Genomic DNA, 24722 nt, shown 5'->3' with positions numbered 1-24722 from the left:
ATTTTAATGATCTTGGTTTACTAACCTTGGCATTGGAGTTTGATTTGGTTAAATCAAGTTTTCTTTGGACTTTGTTCTGTTTAAGCAATATCTCTGAACAGCAAAAAAAAAAGCAACAACTGATGAAGAATTAACCATTTTAAAAAGCAAATAACCTCTGGTTCAATCAGGTTAAATAAACATAAATAATTTGCTAATAAGTAAACAATGCTTTTTCTAAAATGTGTCCCACCCCTATGTATCCCTGTTGCTATTATCACCCCCACTCCAAAAACAATAACAAGAAACAAAACTATGGTTACATCTTTCAAGTGTTTCTTACATTTTCAGAGTAATCAGCTTTAAAATATTGATGGAAAAGGCATTATTTGTCATCTGCACACCCTGAGGAATAGTAGGAAAGTAGGTTTAAGTAACTGAGATGAGAAAACATATTTAAACAGTTAAGTGCTTTTCATATTTAAATATTATCCACACAGTGCCAAAGTGCCAAATCCTCTGGCTTCTTAAAGTGTGGCCACATAAATTTTATGGAAAAATTATTACTATTACCAGTTGTTAAAGGTATTAATATTTCTTTGATCAGTTATTATATCTACTCTATACTACCATACACTTTTCTAAACTAATGTCAATAATATATTCTACTTTGTAATCCTTGACTTCCAGAACAACAGGACCCTTCTACCACATATGCCTCTCCACATACCTATGTATCACATTTCTGTACATTATTTTCAGAGCCTTCAACCCTGTTCAAGAAAATTATAAACAATAAAATAAGTGACACAAAAGTGTTTCAGTAAAGAGACAGCATTATAAGAAGAATATTTCATTGACTTAGATTCCTTATTTAGACCCAAAAAAGGGAGATGCATTCCTAATAAAATTTGCTGATGTGCAGAAGTGGACTTGGGCTGGCATGAGCCTGCTCATAACTACTGAACTGTCAGCTGATAAGCAGGATCAATTCTGCTTATTTTTCAGGATAATGGAAATTATTTTAGGTCTTCTAGTTATTTTTTAAAATTTGTTCTATTTCAAACAAAGAACTAGTTTCAATTACAAATATCAGGTTTCTTTTGAAACTGTCTTGTGGTTCCATTTTAGAAATAGTTCCTTTGGCCTCATTTGCCTCTCACAGGACATCTGTTTGTATCTGAAGTCAGTGGTTCTGAAGGTACAAGTTCAGTTATCCCACACCAAGAGAGTAAATTGCTTTCTTTGAAAACTTCAATTTTATGTAGTTCTCACTGCCCACTCTAGTTAGTTTTCATCATCTCACACTTGAACTATTGGGATGGTCTTTCTGCTTTCAATCTCTCACACCCATCCTTCATGTTGAACTGAGCTCCGAAGTACTGATTCCATTTTTATTTTTCTATACCTCTAAACCTGTAATTGCTCCCTTTACTTGCTCCATCAAGTTAAAGTTTCTCTGCATGCGTTTTCTCTTCTCATTCTGAGTGAAATCCAAAGTCCAACTCATAGCCTTCAAGGCTTCAGATCACTCAGCCAGCCTTGTTATTTCTCCCATTATCTTCTACACTCCCTCTCACTCACTACTCCAGACACACTATTAGTTTTTTTAGACCTAAAGAGACACTGTACAAAGAATATTTCATTGACTTTGATTCCTTATTTAGGAATAAGGAATCTCTCTAGGCATACAAGCACAAGTCTGCCTTAATTCTTATTTGCATTACCTGGGATGCTCTTCCCCAAGACACTCATCCAGCTCACTCACTCACCCTTTCTTAGTCAAATGATACGTTATGGTGAGGCCTTTTCTGAACACCCTGTACAACAGCGTACTCTTGCTGCTGACTTTCTATCCCTCCCACCATCCTTTTTTTTTTCTTCACAGCACTTACCAACATTGTTATATATTTGTGTTTATGCTTATCTTTCTTCAGTGGAATAAAATTCTATATACCTCACGACAGTTTTAAGGTAATCATATTGATTTCATGTCTGTCTGCTTGGTTAGACCATAAGAGAGCCCAGGGCCTGCGTCCTGTTCAACTCTGTATTCTCAACACATGGTTTGGGGCCTCACACTTAACAGGTGTTCAATAAACATTTTTGAATGGATAAATTTAAAGTGTCATCTCTTCCAATCTTCTATTTGGAATATTTTGACCCTCATTTGTTCACTACTATAAGTTCCTATTGCACTTGGGAGACTAAATCACACCAGAGTTGGACACGACTGAAGTGACTTAGCAGCAGCAGCTTCACTTATTTCTGAAGTATCATGTTCTCTAATTCTTTTATTTTTAACTATTATGCCACATTGTGTCCCATCTGATGCTGACCTGTAGGGTAGCTGAAATACTGTCAGCGTCTGGTCAGACCTTATCTCCTCTGGGTAGCTGGTACAATGTCAAACGCCAACTCTTTCCTTATATATCTCTCTGTCCCTGCCTATCCACACATACTCTGGCACCATGGTATCAGAAATATGAAATATAAATTCCCTTCTAAACTATCTTTTCACCATATTTTCTACTGGATGACCTCACCAGCTCCTTCATTAGTTGATTTCTTCACTCATTCAACCAATACTTATAAAATGGTTTCCATATGACAGGCACCAAGAAAAAACAGAACAAGACAGACAGGGTCTCTTCCTTCTGTGGAGTTTTCAGTGGAGGAAATGCAATAAAAATGTAAATAAATATATCTTTTTACATTTTGAACTTAATACGTGCTGTTGCTGCTGCTGCTAAGTCGCGTCAGTCGTATCCGACTCTGTGCGACCCCATAGACCGAAGCCCACCAGGCTCCTCTGTCCCTGGGATTCTCCAGGGAAGAGCACTAGAGTGGGTCGCCATTTCCTTCTCCAATGCATGAAAGTGAAAAGGGAAAGTGAAGGCGCTCAGTCATGTCCGACTCTTAGCGACCCCATGGACTGCAGCCTATGAGGCTCCTTTGTCCATAGGATTTCCCAGGCAAGAGTACTGGAGTGGGGTGCCATTGCCTTACGTGCTGTTGAGGTCCTGGTAATAAGATAGAGACTAGGAAGCAGGGAGTTGATGTGGATAGAAAGGTTAGGACATGAGGTGACATTTAAGCTGTGATCTAAAGGACAAGGAAGTTAGCTATACAAAGGGAGAATATGGGGAGAATAGGACCCTGGGCAAAGGGAACAGCACCTACAAGAGCTCCGACACAGGAATGAGCTTGCTGTGGTGAGCGAGACAGAGTGGCACAAGCTGAGGTTGGAGAAATACAGGAAGCAGAGCAGCAGGAGCCTTATAAGGCATTGTACAGACTTTATAGACTTCGGGAAACAACTGAAGAATGGTAAACAGTAATTAAATTTATGCTTTAAAATGAATGCATCAAAAAATCAATCCAACAGCTGGGAAGATAACCAGTCAATGGGGAAAAAAGAGCCGCTGCAGTAGCCCAGGCCACGGACGATAGTGACCTGCAGTGAGGTGGTTGTAGGGGAGACAGAAGTAGACTCACTAAGCCAGGCTAAAACTTGGAGCTTTGATATTTCCTTTACGTTTGCTACCAACATGTAATCAGTCGTGTGTAGGTTCTGACTTCTACAATTTCTCACAGCTGACTCTATTTCTTTGTTCCCACTGACCAGGCACTGCCTCATACTACCTCTCACTTCTGTGACTGCAGCTGTCTCATTACTAATCTCAGTTTTCAGTCCTTACCTGTTCCAATACAACCCTCACACGGCTGCCAGAGCAAACTTTCAAAAATATGATTCTGACCCTGTTCCTGTTCTGCTCAGAACCTCCAAAAGACTCTATAGTTTGGGAGTCTACATCCCTGGTAGTCCAGTGGAAAGCTATTTAGTCAAAGCATAATGCTTGCCTGGTGCTTTTCCCATCCCTGTTCCTTTCTGAATGTTATTCTCACATTATGATATTATCCCTGCTGGATATTAATCCCCATTTTACATATGTAGTAACTGAAACTTCAAGTGGTTAATAATGTTAGAACCATAATCTGTAGCTGTACTCTATTAAAATAGTCATTAAAGTTAATGATTTAGAAGAATACTTGATTACATTGAAATGTTTTTAACTTTAAATGTTTTATAAAACTGTTCATAGTATGATTATAATCTTATAAAACTGTTTATATCTGTGAGGTGTGACAGAGGGTGATTTTTGTTTCCATTTTTCTTGACTTTCCAAACTTTTTAACCATGACTGTGTATTACTTTTATCATGATAATAGTCATCAAAAAGCTCAAGGGTAAATATCTTACATATCCTGTAAGGCTCTCCTCAAACACTGATATCTCCTGCCTCTCCACTCTCTCACCCCTACCAGAAGTTTGTAGTTTGTTATCCTTTCTCTCCTCCTACCTTCTTTTATAGTCAGTTGTGAATTAACACATCTCCCAGCCAAATCAAAAGGTCCTGGAAGAAAGAGACTGTCTTGCTTATTGTCATTCCCCATTCCTAATCGATTTACAATCTATTGCTGAAGTCAGCAGGAATCATAATTTAGATTGGAAAAGAGGTGTGGCGTAATCTTGAGAAGCCCGGTGAAGTGCCTCAAGCCACTTAAAAGTATTTATTGTGGGGGGAGAAAGGCTCAAGAGGGAGACGATATATGTATAATTATGGCTGATTAGCATTGTTGCGTGGCAGAAACCAACACAACACTATAAAGCAATTATCCTCCAATTTTAAAAAAGTATTTATTAAACCAAACTGAAGACTAGATCAGTGGAAAGGAGAATAAAGGGAAAACCAGACTAGAACAGCAGGCTCCTCCAACTTAGACCAATCGACTCCAGGGAAATTCTTTAACCCTCTGAGGACAAAAATGTACCAAAGAGTCCTTTATACTGAATCACTTGCTCGAATGTATTCAGCACCTATAGTATGCCAAGCACTGAAGATATGTTCAACAGGAGAAAAGGCAGATATGGTTCTTCACCTAAGGAAGCTGATAGAATGCCTGTTGGGGAAGCTATAGATAAATAATCATACATTTTAATTGTAAAATTATAAGCAAGATAATTTCAATCAATCATAAGATAAATTGCACAGTTACTGGGGAAACCTGAAATAAAGGGCTTAACTGAATCAGAGGGAGTCTGATGAGAGAGCTATTGGTGCTGAGACCTGAAGAGTGTGTAGGAGTTAGCCAGGTGGAGGGAGATATCTGCGGAAGCAGTTCTGGCAGAAGGAATGACAAGTGAGAAGCGAGGACCAATGGAGTAAGTCATTTCCTGAGGCTGGGATGAAAGAGGGGGAGAGCCTGTAATAGGCCTGTTGGGAATCTATCCAATAACTGCTTCAGTCCCCAAGCACCTCCTTGTTCTGTCTGTATCCCCGAGAAAGAATCGTAGGCTTGGGAGCAATCTTGGAAGCACTGCCATCACATTTTCATTCAAGGCACCCAAGTATTCCTATTTGAATAAATTTAAGAAAAGTAACATCCATGAGCAAAAATCAGCGGAGTCAAGACAGTCTTAAAGATCAACATTCTTTAGTAAAGAACGTTGGAGTAAAGACAGTCTTGATGAAAGCTCAACACATTATCTGGCACATTTTGTAAATTACTTGTTGAACTCAAGAAACAGGTGCACTTTGAAAATGTAATTTATTATTATTTCTTAAAGAAAGAAAGAAAAGAGGATGTCACGTATAATTTCCCCAAGCTAAGAACCGGTGTTACCTTCTCTGCCTGAAACTCCTTCAGGCCTGTGTGGGCAGCATGTCCCAGCCCAGAGCGCAGTCAGCCATGGGACTGTCCGCGGAACCGCCGGAAGGCGGAACTGCAGGCGCGCGACACTGCTGTCCTGCGAACCTTCGGGAGTGAAGCACCCGCCGGCCCGGAAGGAGCTAACGCGAACTAAGGCCGCGGCAGCCATCGCTCTTTGCAGTTCGGTGTCGGAGTGAATAGGGCCGACTCCAAGCAAGGAATTGCGTTTTCTCCAACCGCAGGTAAGTGGCGGCCTCTCGTCCCGGGAGAACTGGCTGGCGGCAGCTGTCGATCCCGGGGAAGGAGCGCCTTTGGGGCTGGGCCCACTCGATACCCCTGCCTATAGCAGGGCGGGGAAGGGGCTCCTGTTTTTCGCCCTGGAATCTGGCGGCGGGAAAGACGACAGGTTCCTTTCGTGCTTCGCGGGGCCACTCTGACGACCATCTGGAAAGGACACCACTGCTGTCAAATGGGTTATTTCAGGAATCAAAGAGATGACTCTGAACTGCAGCCAAGCCCTTCCTTGCCCTTAGCCTCAGTTTCCTTACCAGGTAAGGTGAAGGCTGCGGGGATCATTGACAGCTCAGAGGCAGTGACGCGAGGTGTTGTTTTCAACTTTCCCACATAGTGTGGGGACAAATCGAGCTTTCCCTACTACTAGTAGTAGTTAACGTTTTCCCATTGCCCAAGTCCCAGTTGAATGGGAAAAGATACACTATACTCTTGGGGGAAAGCTGCAATTATTTACAGACTGTCCCAAGAGTTTCCAACAAGGTTTAAATACTTTGACAACAGCTGAAACTCTTGACATCGTTGACCAAAAGAACCAGACTCGTCAGGAATTTTAAGGTATTAGGTACATTGGACACAATGAGCTGAAGAAATACTTTTAATTTGAAAAAGTAAACCTATTATTAGTTGCACATTTTTATCTCACACTGAAGACTGTCCTGCGTTCAGTGTTAGAACACCAATTAGAGTCGCAATGAGGCAAATGAAAAAGGGACAGGAACATTTGTTGTCTACTATGTGTAAGGCGCTAATGTACTTTTTGTTCATTACACGAACCAAAAAGTTTAGTTCCATACAGCAATCCACTGAGGAAGTAGTAGTATCTCTATTTTACAGATGAGGAATAAGGAAGGTTTACATTTTGTCAACAATTAGTGGTGCTATTTCAAAATAATTTGTATATCAAATATTTTAGTGGACTTGCATTGTCATCAAAATATTTTTAATTTTAAAAACTTTAGGATAGTTCTTTGATGTTTCCTGAGTTTGTGGAAGAGGAAGGTGTTGCCATCATTTTAGAAATATTGGAGAAGCAGTTATTAATTATGCAGATTAGCAGTTTATATAGGGTACATTTTAACTCCTTTGCCTTGCACTTTGAGCAAGAATTGAGACCAAAGAATAGGCTATCAGAAATGGAAATCAGTGCAATATATTTGAAGCTTATAAATCAGAATTCTGTAGTAATGATTATTTCTCCACCCTCTTAAGTACACTTGCTGAAAGTAATTTAAATTATTTTTCTGCAAAACGTTACTAAGCAAATAATTTTCAGATCATGGTATTAATCCTTGTATGTAGCTTTTAGTACAATTTGAGTTAAAAGTATTTTAATGATTGAATTAGCCATTGCTTATGTCAGTTTTTATTTTAATTCATTATAGGTAAGTTAGTACTTTTAAGCTTTTTTTTGACGTGGGCCATTGTTACAGTCTTTATTGAATTTGTTACAGTATTGCTTACATTTTTATGGTTTGGTCTCTTGGCCAGGAGGCATGTGGGATCTTAGCTCCCCGACCAGGGATCTCATCCACAACCCCTGCATTGGAAGGCCTCTAAGTCTTAACCACTGAACTGCCAGGGAAGTCCCTCACAGCTTTTAAAAATATATACTTTTTTCTCTCTTCCTCTTAAAAAAATCCAACTTATATCTGTCATAGATTTAACCTTATTTCAGTCGAGCATCACTTTTCCTTAAAGAAAAATGGAGTATGTACTTTTTGTTCATTACATGAACCAAAAGATTTAGTTCCATTTTTATAATGGCTAAACATTCAGTCCCCAAATGTTTTCTTGAGTTTTTTATTTGCATCACTATTTCAGTACTTTAAAGGCTATAAAAAGAAAATCTAATAATTTTAGGGGTGGGTATTTAAAAGCAGTCTTATTTTTAAACATTCAACATCGTCAGTGTCCAAACTTTTAGTATGGACATTGGCCCTCCTTATCCATGGATTCTGTTTCTGAGGATTCAAGAATGGATGGAAAATATTTGGGGGAAAAAAATTCCAGAAAGTTTGAAAAAGCAAAACTTCAATTTGCCAAGTGCTGACAACTATTTACATGGCATTTACATTGCATTTACAACTATTTGCTTGTGTTAGATACTTTAAGTAATTGAGAGATTATTTAAAGTATATTAGAGGAAGTGCGAAGACTGTATGCAAATACTATGACATTTTTATGTAAAGGACTTAAGGAGAGTGTGTGGGGTGTAGAGGCCTGGAAACAATCCTCTAGATCCCCGAGGGACCAAGGCCCACGGCCTTGTTGAAATTCTACAAAACATGGCCAGAATTTGGCCTTTGTATTTCTAGTACTGTTTGAAACTGAGAGAGGGGTATTTATAGTTCCTAAATTGGTTTACAGATAGTATGCTGATCTTATGGAATTTGTGCACTTTGTAAGGCTGACAAAATTGTGTAGAAAGTTGTGATCAATCTCTTCTACTGAAATTTCCTTAGCTGGATTTGAAAGAAACTATTCTAGTGGTTTTCTGGTGACAGTGATGTTGTTAATATTTAAAGTAAAATCAGAACATCATTAAAAACCTTTTTCTTAGTAGTATTAATATTGAAGTTGATTTCAAAATTGGCATTGAAAGTTCTGTGCTTTGATTTTCAATCGATTTAGTCTAAATTAATACCACCTTATATGGTGTATTCAAAGTATTTTCATGTATGTTATCGTATTTAATCATTCTTAACACTCTGTGAGGCAGGCGGTATTTCCCCTACATCGAAGAGCAAACTGGGGCTCATGAAGATTGGCTTTCCCAGGATGAAATTACAGTATTTCAAAAGAAGCACATTTAGGACTTCCTGGTGATCTAGTGGTTAAGACTCCATGCTTCCACCACAGAGGCACAGGTTCAGTCCCTGGTGGGGGAAGTTCTGCATGCCATGTAATACGGCCGGGTAAGAGGCAGTGATGCACATTCAGTTTAGATTTTTAAAAATCTAGGACATCCATTCTACTCCATCCATTTTACCACAGCTCTACCATGCTTTGCTTCCCAAAGTTATTAATGTATTTACTCTCGAATCCTATTCTCAATAGGATTTATCTCCTTAGAATATCCTAGTTTTTATTTTCTACCAGCACTGCTTTTTGGAGTATTTGTATCTTGTCATCTTATGTTTATTTTTTCTCTTTTTTAAAAGTTCACACCTAAATGATTTTGCTAAATTACTTATATTGTTGTTGTTTAGTTGCCAGGTCATATCCGACTCTTTTGCAACCCCATGGACTAAAGCCTGTCAGGCTCTTCTGTCCATAGGATTTCCCAGGCAAGAATACTGGAGTGGGTTGCCATTTCCTTTTCCAGGGGATCATCCTGACCCAGGGATCAAACCCATTCTCCTGAATTGGCAGGTGGATTCTCTACCACTGAGCCATCTGAGAAGCCCAAATTACTTTGTTGTTGTTCAGGCACTCAGTCCTGTCCAACTCTTTGTGACCCCATGGACTGCAGCACACTAGGCTTCCCTGCCTGTTGTCTCCCAGAGCTTGCTCAAACTCATGTCCCTTGAGTTGGTGATGCCATCCTACCATCTCATCCTCTGTCATCCCCTTCTCCTCCTGCCTTCAGTCTTTCCCAGATCAGGGTCTTTTCCAATGGGTTGGTTCTTTAATTTTTTAATAATAATTTTATTGAAAGAGAGTACATACCATAAAAGATAGTTGTACATACACTACTTAGCATTGTAAGTGTACAATTGAGTGTTTTTAGTTTAATCATGTTGTGCAACCATCACCAGTAACTCCAGAAACATTTTCATCGCCCCAAAAGAAACCCAGTACTCATTAGCCACTCCCAATTTCACCTTCCCCCGAGTCTGACAACCACTAATGTACTGACTCTAAAGACTTGACTATTCTGGACTATTTCATATAAATGGAATCATCCTTATAAGTTTAATGTGGCAAGGCTTTCAGAAGTTATTTGTAATCTGAGAATTTATTTTCCATTACACCCTTTGCACTGATTTTCGTTATTACTTGAGTAGATCACTTTTCTAATCTGTGGAGCGATTTTTCCTGTTTGGTGTTCATGCAATAAATAAATCTGCTGACGTGTATATGTTTCCTTGTTCTTGACCTTTGCTTTTCACATGTCTTAATAGTGTATCCATGGTGTTGTGTAACCTGTTCTCAGGGCTCAGGTATCTGATTGCGGCTAAGTAACTTTTACTCTTAGTTGGCATTTTTACCTCTACTTTAAAATGACTAATGACTCCTAGCTTGTTTTAAAGATCTCAGAAGCCATGACTTTATAGAAATATAAATATCTCATTAATTTCTGAAGAAGAGTTTCCCCATATATGTTATCAGTTATCTTGGGACAAATTTTACAAAAGCAAATCCTTACACCATAAATGCATTTACCTGTATAGCTACCCTCTCTACCCTCTTACCCTCTCTACCCTCCCTGTCTCTCACCTACAAGCAGTCTTCTCCAGTGAGGACTTTGCCACTTGACTCAGGGTCCTGCTTTCTGTAATGCTCCCCTCCAATCTTCCGGTGATTCCACTGCCTGTCAGCGTGGACAGTACTCTGGCGCTTGCCACCACTCAGACCTCCCTTAAATTCTGAGCCCACATGTTCCTCCACTTTGCTGGCACAATTCTGACCACCTTTCACTTCTTTCACCCTTTCACTACGTCTGCATCTGCCATTTTTAGCTGAAGACTCTCCCTCTGTCCTTCCAGTTTTATTCTGTGAGAAGCCTGCTTTTGATCCCCACCCATTCCCCCACTTTGTCTACCTTTGTAACTTTATCCACGCAGCCTGAACTTCTGATCAGACCACTTCAGCCTCTGACACTAGTGCTCTCAGATTCTTGTTCCCCTTTTCTGATTTGCTCTTCTGAAGTCCCTAATACACATTTGCTCCTTATTCTCTAAAGCTGAGCACTGCTGGGGCGGGGCTGGGGAAGCAGCGGGAGGGATAGAAGTCCGTGCAGACTGGCACTGCTGTGAATGTTTCAGTCTTAGCAATTGGCTCTTTTTAGTCATCTTTTAACTTGATCTTTCCCCCACAGTAGCTATTCTAATCCTCAATCTGCTCCTCAGAATTTCTCTACACTCCTTCACCTTTCCTGGCCTTCCTTCCTTTTCATCTTAGAGAAAGAGAGCATGCTCTCTGCCCAGGCTCCTCTTGAGATCTTGCCCCTTTTGGTCAATTCCTTCTTTCTCATCTTTAACTTATTCCTTGCCACAAGCTCCTTCCTTTCAGTTTATCAACATTATCAAGCCTCACCCTCCCCTAAGAAGAAAATCTCACTTCCCTCACCCAAATTATTTCAAATTTTTTGCCAGAAGAATTTCCTCACTTCACCTGCTAACTTCCATCTCATTCTGTTCTCAATAATATTAATAACAGAGGCCACATTTTAAATACTTACTTTGTGCATTTTGTCTTGTTTGCTCATAAAACACCCTGAGAGATGGTAATTTGCTCAAGGGCACACAGCTCTGCTAGACCCCTGGCTGGAAGCTGCTCATGCTCCCAGCAGCTGCCTCCGTCAGCAAAGCAAGCAGTGACACCTGTGCATATCCTGTGACTGACTGCTTTTCTTGCCTGTCTCTTCTAGTTCTTTTACCCTTCCTGGGTTCTGTTGGTTCTTCCACTCGTATCTGTACCTTGAAGACTATCTCAAGTGAGAATTAGTTTCTTCCATAGCATTTGGCAAGGAGACTTTAGGCAGAGATAATGGGAAAAGATTCTGATGCCTGGAAGGATAATGGGCAGATGTTTTAAGGTAAAGCACAGGTCGCCAGCAAGCAGTTTACTTGAGCCCAGGGAAAGCTACAAGTAGGGAAGTAATACGTATTATAAGCTTGGAAAGGTAGCTGCAAGTAGGATGTGGAACACTAGACCAAGGAGTTTGACTGTATCATTTCTCAGCTCACAAACCTCCAGTGGCTCTCCATCCACAAGCAGAACGGCCATATAATTTAACACTTCCATCAGGACCCTTTTGAGAAGGGAAGTACTATTAATGATTACACTGAAATAACTTTACTGAGACTGTCCCCAGCCAACTGGGAGTTACAGTCACCCTGACTATGCAACAAGTCTGAGATGACAGTTTGGTGAATCTACTCTGGAGGGCATGTACAACTGGGTAGAAACACATTTTGATGTTAAGATGGTAGTTTAGGGAACTGACACAAGGATTTTAACCAGGTGGCTCCTGTGAGAATCAAAGAAAATGCAGAAATTGATAGAACTAAGGAATGACTGGCCGTGGGATGTGAGGCAGAAGAAGGAATTACATGTCAGAGTCATGAGCTGGAGTAATTTTAAAATGTTATATAATGATTTAAATAACTTTAAACCTTTAAAACTATTTTTATAAAGCTTTAGAGAGCCAATGCAATGTAAGGAAAAGGGGATGGATGTGGAAGTCAAACTCATGTTTGAAACGTAGATGTGCCAATCACTAGAAGTTAAATTTTACTTACTGGTAGCTTCAGCTTCTGCAAAATGCAGTCAATAATGTATTTATTCTGAAAGGTTGTTGAGGTGTTTAGTGATGATATTTGTAAAGTGCCTAGTACTGTAGGCCATGTAGTGGAAGAAATAATAGTAATAGCAGCTAAAATTGAGTGCTTCCTCCATGCTCAATTCTAAATGCTTTGTGTATAGTAATTAATCTTCACAACAACCATCTCAGATAGGTATTGCTATCCCCATTTTACAGATGAGGAAAGTGAAATAAGTTACTTAAAATATTAGTAAAGTCTTAGCTCCAGAGCTGCTCCTCTTAACCTCTAGACCATACTGCTCACAGAGGTTTAATAAATGGTAGCTGGTATTTTTTTGTTTTGCTCCGTTTTATTAAATTGAAATGCAGATTCAGCAGTTTCTTATGTTCACATATTAAAAGTAGCCAGCATGAAAACCAAATGTCTAAATTTAATCTCAGATTTGTTTATCAATCTGGCTTCTGCATCACTAATTAGCACCCATTGATTTTAACTCTCAGACTCAATCCCCTAATGCCAGTTACATCATCCAACAGTCCTGACATTTTCTGTACCCATTCAGGCTATGGGTACCCAATCACCATCCAAGAAACCTTTCCTTAGCTGTACCCTGCTGTCACCACTGCAGTGTTCTTGCCTGGAGAATCCCAGGGATGGGGGAGCCTGGTGGGTTGCCGTCTCTGGGGTCGCACAGAGTCGGACACGACTGAAGCGACTGAGCAGTTGTCACCACAGAGCTGTGAAAATAGGATTCTGAATGTTGAGACAAGCAGGACTGGTTTTCTCTTGTTTTCATACATAATATAAAGTGTTACTTGTAGCATAATATACCTCTTTCAGGATTCCCTTGTGGCTCAGCTGGTAAAGAATCTGCCTGCAATGCGGGAGACCCCAGTTCGATCCCAGGGTTGGGAAGATCCCCTGGAGAAGGGAAAGGCTCCCCACTCCAGTATTCTGGCCTAGAGTATCCCATGGACCGTATAGTCCACAGAGTCGCAAAGAGTCAGACATGACTGAGGGACTTTCATTTCACTGTACCTCTTTCTGTTAGTATGCACACACATACCTCATGTCTTTTTTTCATTTGTAATTTATTTTTGGCTGTGGTGAGTCTTTGTTGCTCCATGGGCTTTGATCTAGTTGCAGTAAGCACGGGAAACTCTCTAGTTGAGGTACACGGGCTTTTATTGTGGGGGCTCCTCTTGTTGGGGAACATGGGCTCTAGGGTTCACAAGCTTCAGTAGCTATGGCCTGTGGTCTCAATAGTTGTGGCTCCCGGCTCTAGAGCACAGACTCAATAGCTGTGGTGCACAGGGGGGCTTAGTTCCTCCGCAGTTTGTGGGATCGTCCCAGCTCAGGGATCAAACCCGTGTCTCCTGTACAGGCAGGAGACATAGGATTCTTTACCACTGAGCTACCAGGGAAGCCCACCTCATCTCTCTGTTATTTATTTTTATTGTTTTGTTTCTATGCTCTTATGATTATTACTCCCCTAGTACCTTAGGATTTACAATATGGGCATTTCCCCCCCTCCCCTTGTGCTTGAATAATTCTTGAAACTCTATAGGGTGAGTTATTACCATTTTAGATAATATCCTATTCAGTTGTAACATTTTTTAGTTGTACTTGTGTAGCTACTTTATCACTCTATAACCTTTTTGAGAGAATGAGCCATGTTTGTCATCAGTATTTGTATTCCCCATAATGTCTAACTTAGGACCCTGGATGTAATATGAGCTAGGTGAGTATGTATTGAATTAGAAAGAAAAAAAACTCAGCACACCACTGCTTTATCTGATTCTCTACAGTGAAAATTATTATAATATATAATATAGTATACACCATAACATATATTAAATTTTATATTAAATATACTTATATTTAATATAAAATTAAAATATATTTTAAATTATTAAAATTTTCCTTCAAAAAGCATATATCTAAAAATCTTCAGAAAAGATAAGCCACTTGTATATATTTTCTCTTAAGTCTCAATTTCTCCATGACCTAAAATGATAATAGTAGAAGAAGTTGCAATTTTCAACTTATAAAATAGTAACTTCTAAGAAATTAGAGAAATTAGAGGGAACATTTCATGCAAAGATGGGCTCAATAAAGGACAGAAATGGTATGGACCTAACAGAAGCAGAAGATATTAAGAAGAGGTGGCAAGAATACACAGAAGAACTGTACAAAAAAGATCTTCACGACCAAGATAATCACGAAGGTGTGATCACTCACCTAGAGCCAGACATCCTGGAATGTGAAGTCAAGCGGGCCTTAGAAAGCATCACGAGTGGAGATGATAGAATTGCAGTTGAGCTATTTCAAATCCTGAAAGATGATGCTGTGAAAGTGCTGCACTCAATATGCCAGCAGATTTGGAAAACTCAGCAGTGGCCACAGGACTGGAAAAGGTCAGTTTTCATTCCAATCCCAAAGAAAGGCAATGCCAAAGAATGCTCAAACTACTGCACAGTTGGACTCATCTCACACACTAGTAAAGTAATGCTCAAAATTCTCCAAGCCAGGCTTCAGCAATACATGAACTGTGAACATCCAGATGTTCAATCTGGTTTTAGAAAAGGCAGAGGAACCAGAGATCAAATTGCCAATATCTGCTGGATCATGGAAAAAGCAAGAGAGTTCCAGGAAAACATCTATTTCTGCTTTATTGACTATCCCAAAGCCTTTGACTGTGTGGATCATAATAAACTGTGGAAAATTCTGAAAGAGATGGGAATACCAGACCACCTGACCTGCCTCTTGAGAAATCTGTATGCAGGTCAGGAAGCAACAGTTAGAACTGGACATGGAACAACACACTGGTTCCAAATAGGAAAGGGAGTACGTCAAGGCTGTATATTGTCACCCTGCTTATTTAACTTCTATGCAGAGTACATCATGAGAAACGCTGGGCTGGAAGAAGCACAAGCTGGAATCAAGATTGCTGGGAGAAATATCAATCACCTCAGATATGCAGATGACACCACCCTTATGGCAGAAAGTGAAGAGGACCTAAAAAGCCTCTTGATGAAAGTGAAAGAGGAGAGGGAAAAAATTGGCTTAAAGCTCAACATTCAAAAAACGAAGATCATGGCATCTGGTCCCATCACTTCATGGGAAATAGATGGGGAAACAGTGGAAACAGTGTCAGACTTTTATTTTGGGGGGCTCCAAAATCACTGCAGATGCTGATTGCAGCCATGAAATTAAAAGACGCTTACTCCTTGGAAGAAAAATTATGACCAACCTAGATAGTACATTCAAAAGCAGAGACATTACTTTGCCAACAAAGGTCCGTCTAGTCAAAGCTGTGATTTTTCCAGTGGTCATGTATGGATGTGAGAGTTGGACTGTGAAGAAAGCTGAGTGCCGAAGAATTGATGCTTTTGAACTGTGGTGTTGGAGAAGACTCTTGAGAGTCCCTTGGACTGCAAGGAGATCCAACCAGTCCATTCTGAAGGAGATCAGCCCTGGGATTTCTTTGGAGGGAATGATGCTAAAGCTGAAACTCCAGTATTTTGGCCACCTCATGAGAAGAGTTGACTCGTTGGAAAAGACTCTGATGCTGGGAGGGATTGGGGGCAGGAGGAGAAGGGGACGACAGAGGATGAGATGGCTGGATGGCATCACTGACTCGATGGACGTGAGTCTGAGTGAACTCCGGGAGTTGGTGATGGTCAGGGTGGCCTGGTGTGCTGCGATTCATGGGGTCACAAAGAGTCGGACATGACTGAGCGACAGAACTGAACTGATGCGACTTAGCAGCAGCAGCATACACCAGGTTAGACTGGCCTGGAAGAGTATTTAACTCTTTGTAGTAAGGTTGCTGTAGAATTAGTTACTCACAGTTGATGTTTAATGTCATTGCTATTTAATATTGACTACGAAATCCCACTTTTTTTTCCAGACCCTATCAGATTTGGCTATGTCCTTCATATTTGACTGGATTTACAGTGGTTTCAGCAGTGTGCTACAGTTTCTAGGTAATGTTGGCCCTTTGTTCCCTTTTGTTATCCCATTTAATCCTACTTATATAAAAGTGTCTTTTATTTGTCTAGAGCCGCTTTATATGTAACCCAGTAGTTACGGATGTGGGCTTTGGAATCATACAACACATTCAACTACTCATTATACCTGTTATGAAGTAATCTTAGATAAATTGCTTTCTCCACTTTAGCCTTAATTTCCTTATGTGTAAAATGATTAACAATTCCTACCTCCTAAGGTTGTTGATCAGAGAAGGCGATGGCACCCCACTCCAGTACTCTTGCCTGGACCTGGAAAATCCCATGGACGGAGGAGCCTGGTGGGCTGCAGTCCATGGGGTCACTAAGAGTCGGACACAACTGAGCAACATCACTTTAACTTTTCACTTTCATGCATTGGAGAAGAAAATGGCAACCCACTCCAGTGTTCTTGCCTGGAAAATCCCAGGGACGGAGGAGCCTGGTGGGCTGCCGTCTATGGGGTCACACAGAGTTGGACACAACTGAAGCAGCTTAGCAAGCAAGCAAGGTTGTTGATAAGCATATTACTAGCAGGAACAGCTACCATTTATTAGCCAGTTTCTATAAGAGCTTTACATCTTTTATCTCAGGTAATCCTCACAGGAATCCAAGACATTATTATTTTTGCTTTTTTAATAAAAATTCATGTTCCATCAAGTACCTCATATATTATAAATGGCATTTTTTAACCTACTAAATGAGACTTGTTCACCCAGAGATTCTGACTAGTGATTTTCTTCTCTTTATAGATTTTACAGATAGGAAAAACCTTCTTTTATTGACACCCTTGACTTCTCACATTTTTCAGTGAAACAGGCTTTTTTCCCCCCCCCAGGACAGACTTTTCATTAACTTTTATGTTGGGATATACACAACTTTACCATTGCAATAATTAACGAAAATATTTCTAGTCCCCTGTTTTCAAATTTTGCTTTAATGTGAATTGGCAGAAAGAGAAGCATTTCATGTAATTAAAGATTGATAAATGTAGTTCAAACTGGCCACAACTGTACTTATGGGATGATATCTTCTATATAAATATTTCTTTCTCCACAAACATAATCTTAACTGAGGATGTAAATTTTGCTTGGGAAATATAAATTTTGACTACTATATATTAAAAGGATAAAAGTATAAGATCAAGTTTTGTTACTGTACTTTTATTTCTTAGTTGAACCTTAATATTTGCAAATTTTAAAAAAACTCAGAATGTTTTTATGTTTTAAAAATAAAATTCCTCACATTATTTTTATACTGTTGCTCTACCACAAGTCAAATGTCAGATTTCGCTATACTACCTCCAAGAGAATTCTTAAGTATTTTGTCACATATTTGTAAGAACTGGGTCTGAAATAGGGGTTTTTAAAGTTTATTTTGCTGATGTTTTGGATTATAACAGGTTGGAATCTGTATCTTATTTTACAGAACAATGAATCTATCCTGAATTATGTTGAAAAGGCAAAAGGATTGCATCACAGTCAGGAACAAGAACGTTAATAGTGCTAATATCAGGAGGCAGTGTAGAGAAATGGAAATGAACCAAAGGTCTGGCATCAGACATGGGTTCAAATCTCAGACCTGACTTCAGCATTTGAGTAAATAAGTTAAATGAGTCTTCATTTCGCCTCTGTAAAAAAGACAATAATGATGCCCCTATACAGAGTTGAGGATTAAGTGAAATAATGTATGCAAATGTTTAACAGTGCCTACCACAGAACAGAAACTTAGTTCAATCCAGTTGAAAGATTAAACGCTCTAGCTGTTCCCCTTTGGAATCTTATCTAGTACACCTTTACTATTTAAAAGCTAGGGTGGTAAGACTGAGTACATTGGTTAGAAGCAATCTATGTAGAAACCTTTTAAGAAATAGAAAGGTTTAAAGAGATTATTAGTCAGTATTCATAATTAAAGGAGAGCTGTAGTATCCCAGCTCAAATGACTGTGGAAGATAATTTTCTCCTTAGGATCCAGGTTGTTGGTCAATAGGTGATTAGGACTTAAAAAAAAATTTACTTCTTAAACTTAAATGTGGGTATATAACTAAATGTTATTTTGGCATGAACTTAGTAGAAAATGGATAGCCCAATCTGTAATTGCCTAATATCTTAAAATTTTCACTTACTGATTAAATTTTTTGAGTTGCTACTGTGTTCCCTGTCCTCATATACTCCGATGAAATAGAGTTCAATACTACTACACACCTATTAGATGCCCCAAATTCAGATGCTGACAATACCAAATGTTGTCAATACCAAATGTTGGTGGGGATGTGAAACAACAGGAATTCTTATTCTTTACTGGTGGTAATACAAAATGGTATAACCACTTCGGAAGACAGTTTGTTGTTCTCTTATGAAACTAAACATACTCTTACAATTCAGTCCAGCAGTTGTGCTCCTTGGTATTTACCCAAAAGAGCTGAAAATTTACATCCATCCAGAAACCTGCACAGAGATATTTACAGCAGCTTTAGCCATAATTGCCAAAACGCGGAAGCAACCAAGATGTCCTTTAGTGGGTGGATGGATAAATGAACTGTGGTACAGCCAGATAATGGAATACTATATAGCATGAGAAAGAAAATGGGCTTTCAAGCCATGAAAATACATGGAGAAACCTTACGTGCATATTACTGAGTGGAAGAAGCCAATCTGAAAAGCTATATATTGTGTGATTCCAACTACATGACATTCAAGAGAAGGCAAAAATATGGAGACCATAAAAAGATGAGTGGTTGCTGGGCAGTGGGTAGAGTGGATATATAGGCAGAGTACAGAGACTTTTTAGGGCAGTGAAAATATTCTGTATAATGATGGACATAAGTCATTAAACTTCTATCCTCTATATATGTGGGGACAGAGGTATATGGGAAATATCTGTACCTTCCTTTGAGTTTTGTTGTAAACCTAAAAGTGCTTTAAGAAGTCTTTAAAATATATATATATAAAGCTCAATATGGAATTCTACAATAAATCTCAGTCTACTGTAAACTAATCGGTGCTGTCTTTCTCTATCACTTTGGCTATCAGTGCTTGATTGATATATTTAAAATCATGTGCTTGGATATTTTTGTTGCTGCTTAGTTTTACACAGTCATGTGAATAGTTTAACCTTATTCTCAGGTAAATTTGACAGTGAACTAAATTTTTTTTACTGAAAAAAACTCACTGTAGTTTTGATTGTCAAAAATAATTTATTTTTACCTGTGGAAAAAATGAAAAGAACTCTAATTTTTCTTTTGGTCTAGCTTCATAAATATATAATCTCAAGTATTTTATGTTTCTCTAGTAGAGGGCACAGATATTTGTCAAGGGGCAAATTAAAACAGGATTTAAGTTAAATCATCAAGGGAATTGGCATTTTGGTATTGCAAGATAAGTTTAGGTCACACACATTCATTGATTGGGGCAAAGTTTAGTTTTATAATGATCTGACATCCCAAATCATAATAGATTTAAAATAGCTCTTCAAAACTAAATATAGCTTAGAAATCCAAGCTTTTTCAGGCCAATTTATAAAATCTTAGAAGTTCAAAAGGTTAATAAGTGTCTCTTTATCAAAAATCTGGGGTAATTGGGAAAAGTATCCAAATAACTAAACTGTGAAGATTATATTATACTTTTATTTAAAGTCATTTTATTTCTATAATCTGTGTCAGATATCACTGAATAATCATAGCTCTTACTCTGCAGGATTATATAAGAAAACTGGTAAACTAGTATTTCTTGGATTGGATAATGCAGGAAAAACAACATTGCTACACATGCTAAAAGATGACAGACTTGGACAACATGTGCCCACGTTACATCCCAGTAAGTATATTCTCCCATACAGTGTATTACCTGATGAAGTGATTCCAATTCATAGGCCCTAACCAAAAGGTTTTGTTTGTTTTTTGGTGGATAAATTATGATCATGTCATTTCACTTGTTCTTATTATAGTAAATGATAAGTGACCCAACTCCAGGGAGTATATTTAGATCTTGAAATAATACTCATATCGTCTTATAGTTAGTATACCTTTATCCAACTAGAGGAGTTAAAAAGTTATTGTCTCAGGGATTATGATAGTATATTCAACCACATATTGTTTAGGTTATAAATAGTCAGCATTACCTTTCTTATATAACCTAAATTTCTTTCACATTTTAGAACTGTACTATTTTAATCATTATTCAGTGGACAGATTATAGTCTTACACTTTGCTGTAGCTCTTAACTTATTAACCAGTTATTTTTCTAGGTCTAACAACCTGAACTGTTTCTAACATAAAGACCATAGAATTTTTATTCCAAAAACCGGGCATATATTGATACATTTACAGAAAGTTTTATTTTGTGTTTGGCCAGGCCCCATGGCTTGCAGGATCTTAGTCCCTCAACCAGGGATTGAACCTGAGCCCACAGCAGTGAAAGTGCCAAGTCTTAACCACTGGACCACCAGGGAATTCCCTAGAAATGTTAAAGTAATTAAAAAATAATTTACTGTGCTTTCTTTTAGAAAGCCAACTGAAAGACATTAATAGTGATTCTGTAAATCACTTAATACGTATCATTCTTAATAAGATTACATAGTAGGTACTGTTGAGAGAGTCAAGTTAAAGTGACAAAATTAGTCACTTTAAAATTAGAAACAGAAGTCTAATTTTAAAATACCTGTGGGGGACTTGCCTGGAAGTCCAGTGGTTTAGAGTCTGAGCTTCCACTATGGGGGCACATAGATTCAGTCCTTGGTTGGGGAACTAATATCCCACATGTTGCATAGCACAACAACAACAAAAACGTATGAACTTGTTTTACTGTTAAAAAGACTATCAATCAACTACACAGACAGTTTAAGACAAGCTAATCCACAGATTTTGAAATAATGAGTGTCAGCCTTAAAAATGAGTATAAAGTTGAGAATTGGGCTAAAAATTAAATAATACAACAGTTAATTTAATTCCGTAAATATACTAAGAACAAGGAAGGAAAACAGAACAAAACAAACTACCATTTTATCTTTAAAACTGTTAGTGAGTCAAGTTGGAAAAGAAGATTTCATAAAATTGATACTTTTTTTTTACATTTAAAAAAATGTACTTTTTATGTTAGGGGAAGAAAGTGGGGCTTGACAAATAAGATTCTGATACAAGAACAATACTGTTAAAGAAAAATCATGGTGAAATTGAGTATATAAAATTATCTGCAAAAATAGCAGAATTGGAAGAGATTACACAGTGGTCTTATATTAGGTATAAGTCATTTTTTAAATTTTATGTTCTTTTTAATATATTCAACAAATATTTTTTGAGCACTTGCTTTATGTCAGACATTGTTCTAAGTACTAGGAGTAAAAACAGTGGCACGAAACAGATGTTATCTCAACCTTCCTGCATCTCATATTCATCTTAGCTTATATTTTTCAGTTAATCAAAAGCATTATATATACTCTCTTCATCAGCACATATACTAAAATTAGAAAGACACAGAGAAGATAAGCATGGCCCCTGCAGAAGGATGACACACAAATTTGTGAAGCGTTCCATATTTTTAAGAATGAAATTAAAAATACTCTCTAACACCATACCAAAAATAAACTCAAAATGGATTAAAGATCTAAATATAAGACTGGATACTATAAAACTCTTAGAGGAAAATGTAGGCAGAACGCTCTCTGACGTAAATCTCAGCAGTATCTTTTTTGATCGACTTCTAGAGTAATGAAAATAAAAATAAACAAATAGGGTCTAATTAAGCGTAAAAGCTTTTGTATAGCAAAGAAACCATAAACAAAATAAAAAACAAGCCACAGAATAGGAGAAAATATTTGCCAAGAGACCGACAAGGGATTAATCTCCAAAATACACAAACAGCTCATGCAGCTCAATGTCAAGAAAACAAACCACCCAATAAAAAAATGGGCAGAAGATCTAAATAGACGTTTCTTCAAAGAAGATGGATGGCCAAAAGGCACATGAACAGGCATTCAACATCACTAATTATTAGAGAAATGCAAATCAAAACTACAGTGAGGTATCACCTCACATCAGTCATAATGGCCTTCATCAGAAAAATCTACAAACAATAAAGGCTGGAGAGGGTTTGGAGAAAAGGTAACCCTCTTACATTGTTGGTGGGAATGTAAATTGGTACAACTATTTTGGAGAAGAGTGTGACAGTTCCTTAAAAAACTAAATATAGAATTAACATATGGTTCAAGAATCCCACTCCTGGGCATATACCTGGAGAAAAACCATAATTAAAAAGATACATGCTCCCCAGTGTTCACTGCAGCACTGTTTACAATAGTCAGGACATGGAAGCAACCCAAATGTCCATCAACAGAGGAATGGGTAAAGAAGATGTAGTGCATATATACAATGGAATGTTGCTGTTGCTGCTGTTTAGTCAACTCAGTTGTGTCCAACTGTTTGTGACCCCATGGACTGTAGCCTGCCACGCTCCTCTATCCGTGGCAAGAAAAACGGAGTGGGTTGCCATTTCCCTCTCCAGGGTCTCTTTCTAACCCAGGGATTGATTACTTAGCCATAAAAAAGAATGAAACAATGCCATTTGCAGCAACAGGGATGGACCTAGAGATTTATCATATTAAGTGAAGCAAGTCAGACAGAGACAAATATCATATGATATCAGCCATATATGGACTCTAGTAAAAAATGATACAAACGTACTTATTTACAAAACAGACTCACAGATCTTGAAATCAAATTTATGGTTTATCAAAGGGGAAACAAGTAATAAATTAGGAGATACAGATTAACATACACACCACTACATATAAAATAGATAACTAACGAGCCTACTGTATAGTACAGGGAACTCTACTCAATATTCTGTAATAACCTGTATGGGAAGAGAATCTGAAAAAGAATGGATAAATATATATGATTCACTTTGCTGTACACCTGAAACTAACACAATATTATAAATCAACCATACTCCAATAAAAATTTTTCTTAAGAGTATGGGAGAAAGGTAACATGTATCTACCCTATGATCTGGCAGTTCCACTGCTAGATATTTATCTAGGAAAAATGAAAAAATATGTTCACCAAAATCCTCATACAGGAATATTTGTTATACCAGCTTTACCTGTATTAACTCCAAACTGGAAGCAGTTCAGATGTCTTTCATAAAAAGATGCATAGTGGAATTCTATTCAACAAAAAGAGGAATAAAGTCCAGATCCACACAATGCATATTATATTGCATGGAAGAGGCTGGTCACAAAAGTTATATACTATATGATGCCATTTATATAAAATTCTAAAACAGGCAAAACAAACCTGTGATGACAGAATCCAGATCAGTGCTTGCTTCTGGGAGTGGAGGTGTGGACTGACTCGGCAGGGGCCAGAGGGGACTTACTGGGATGTTAACAGTGTTCTGTATCACAGTCAAGTTGGCACTCATTTTATAAAGCAGGGAGTGTACCAGAGATTGTAACCGCAGAGAGAGTTTGCCAGCCATGTCCAAGCATTATCTTTTCCTAATGGAAATGATCATGCTTTGAACACAAATTGTATTAATTATTCAGCTGGCAGTCTTCCTACAGAATTTTTTAGCAAGATAAACTACTCTGGGGTCTCAGCTATACTGAATAGTTAACAATTGTACTGAACCTTTCACCATAATTGTAGCGGCCTTCTGCTTTTGTCCGTGAGGGAATAACGGAGGCTGGAATTACCCTCTCACTGAAAATGACTAGAAAAGTGGACAAAAATATACACGACAACTGTTTTCAGATATTGGGTAATAGCTAGCACAGGGCTATGATTCCTGAGGAAAGAAAAACAAACCCTTGTCTGTTCTAAGTTTTATCACAGGGGTAATTTTAAGACCATGGTGTAGGGAAAAGAAACCCAAATGTAACCCAGTAGTCTCACTGAATTGAGACAAGAGACCAGAATTTGGGGAGGCTGAGGTGACTAGAATTTGCTGGGCAGATTACCACAGAGCAGACAGCTCTGTAGAGAAAGAACTCCAGAAATGTTCATGGCTGAATACCAATCTGTGCATACATAGGGTAAAACTACACATAGCCCATCAAAAGAACAGTTATAGTGAAGCGGTTAGCCAGTTCATTCCCAGAGCTCACACGGAGCTATGAATCCATGTACCCACCAGCCAGAAAGAAGAGACCTTGTAGACTACTCCGAAAAAGCACCTCTTAGCAATGAGGCTAACGCAGCTCCCAAGTGAAGGCTGCTTCAGATCTGCTGCAACAA

General features: G+C 38.4%; 1 protein-coding gene and 1 non-coding gene across 2 annotated transcripts in view; both read left to right on the top strand.

Annotated features, from left to right (window-relative positions):
* Nucleotides 1-5826: 5826 nt before the first annotated feature.
* The window catches only part of SAR1B (secretion associated Ras related GTPase 1B), a 28780-nt gene continuing 9884 nt past the window's right edge, over nt 5827-24722 (top strand). The window contains exons 1-3 of the mRNA XM_068979889.1: nt 5827-5936; nt 16393-16468; nt 20185-20304. Of these exons, the coding sequence (XP_068835990.1) occupies nt 16411-16468; nt 20185-20304 (178 nt within the window). The 5' untranslated portion in view covers nt 5827-5936; nt 16393-16410. The remainder of the gene's footprint in view (nt 5937-16392; nt 16469-20184; nt 20305-24722) is intronic.
* Nucleotides 21919-22025, top strand: LOC138086754 (U6 spliceosomal RNA). Its single transcript, XR_011145450.1, has one exon. It is a non-coding gene; the product is annotated as a U6 spliceosomal RNA (small nuclear RNA).

The sequence above is a fragment of the Capricornis sumatraensis genome, chromosome 9, assembly GCF_032405125.1.
Source record: "Capricornis sumatraensis isolate serow.1 chromosome 9, serow.2, whole genome shotgun sequence".
In the NCBI taxonomy this organism is placed as follows: domain Eukaryota; kingdom Metazoa; phylum Chordata; class Mammalia; order Artiodactyla; family Bovidae; genus Capricornis; species Capricornis sumatraensis.
The sequence above is the reverse complement of the archived record's forward strand: the minus strand, read 5'-3'. Positions and strand labels throughout refer to the sequence as shown.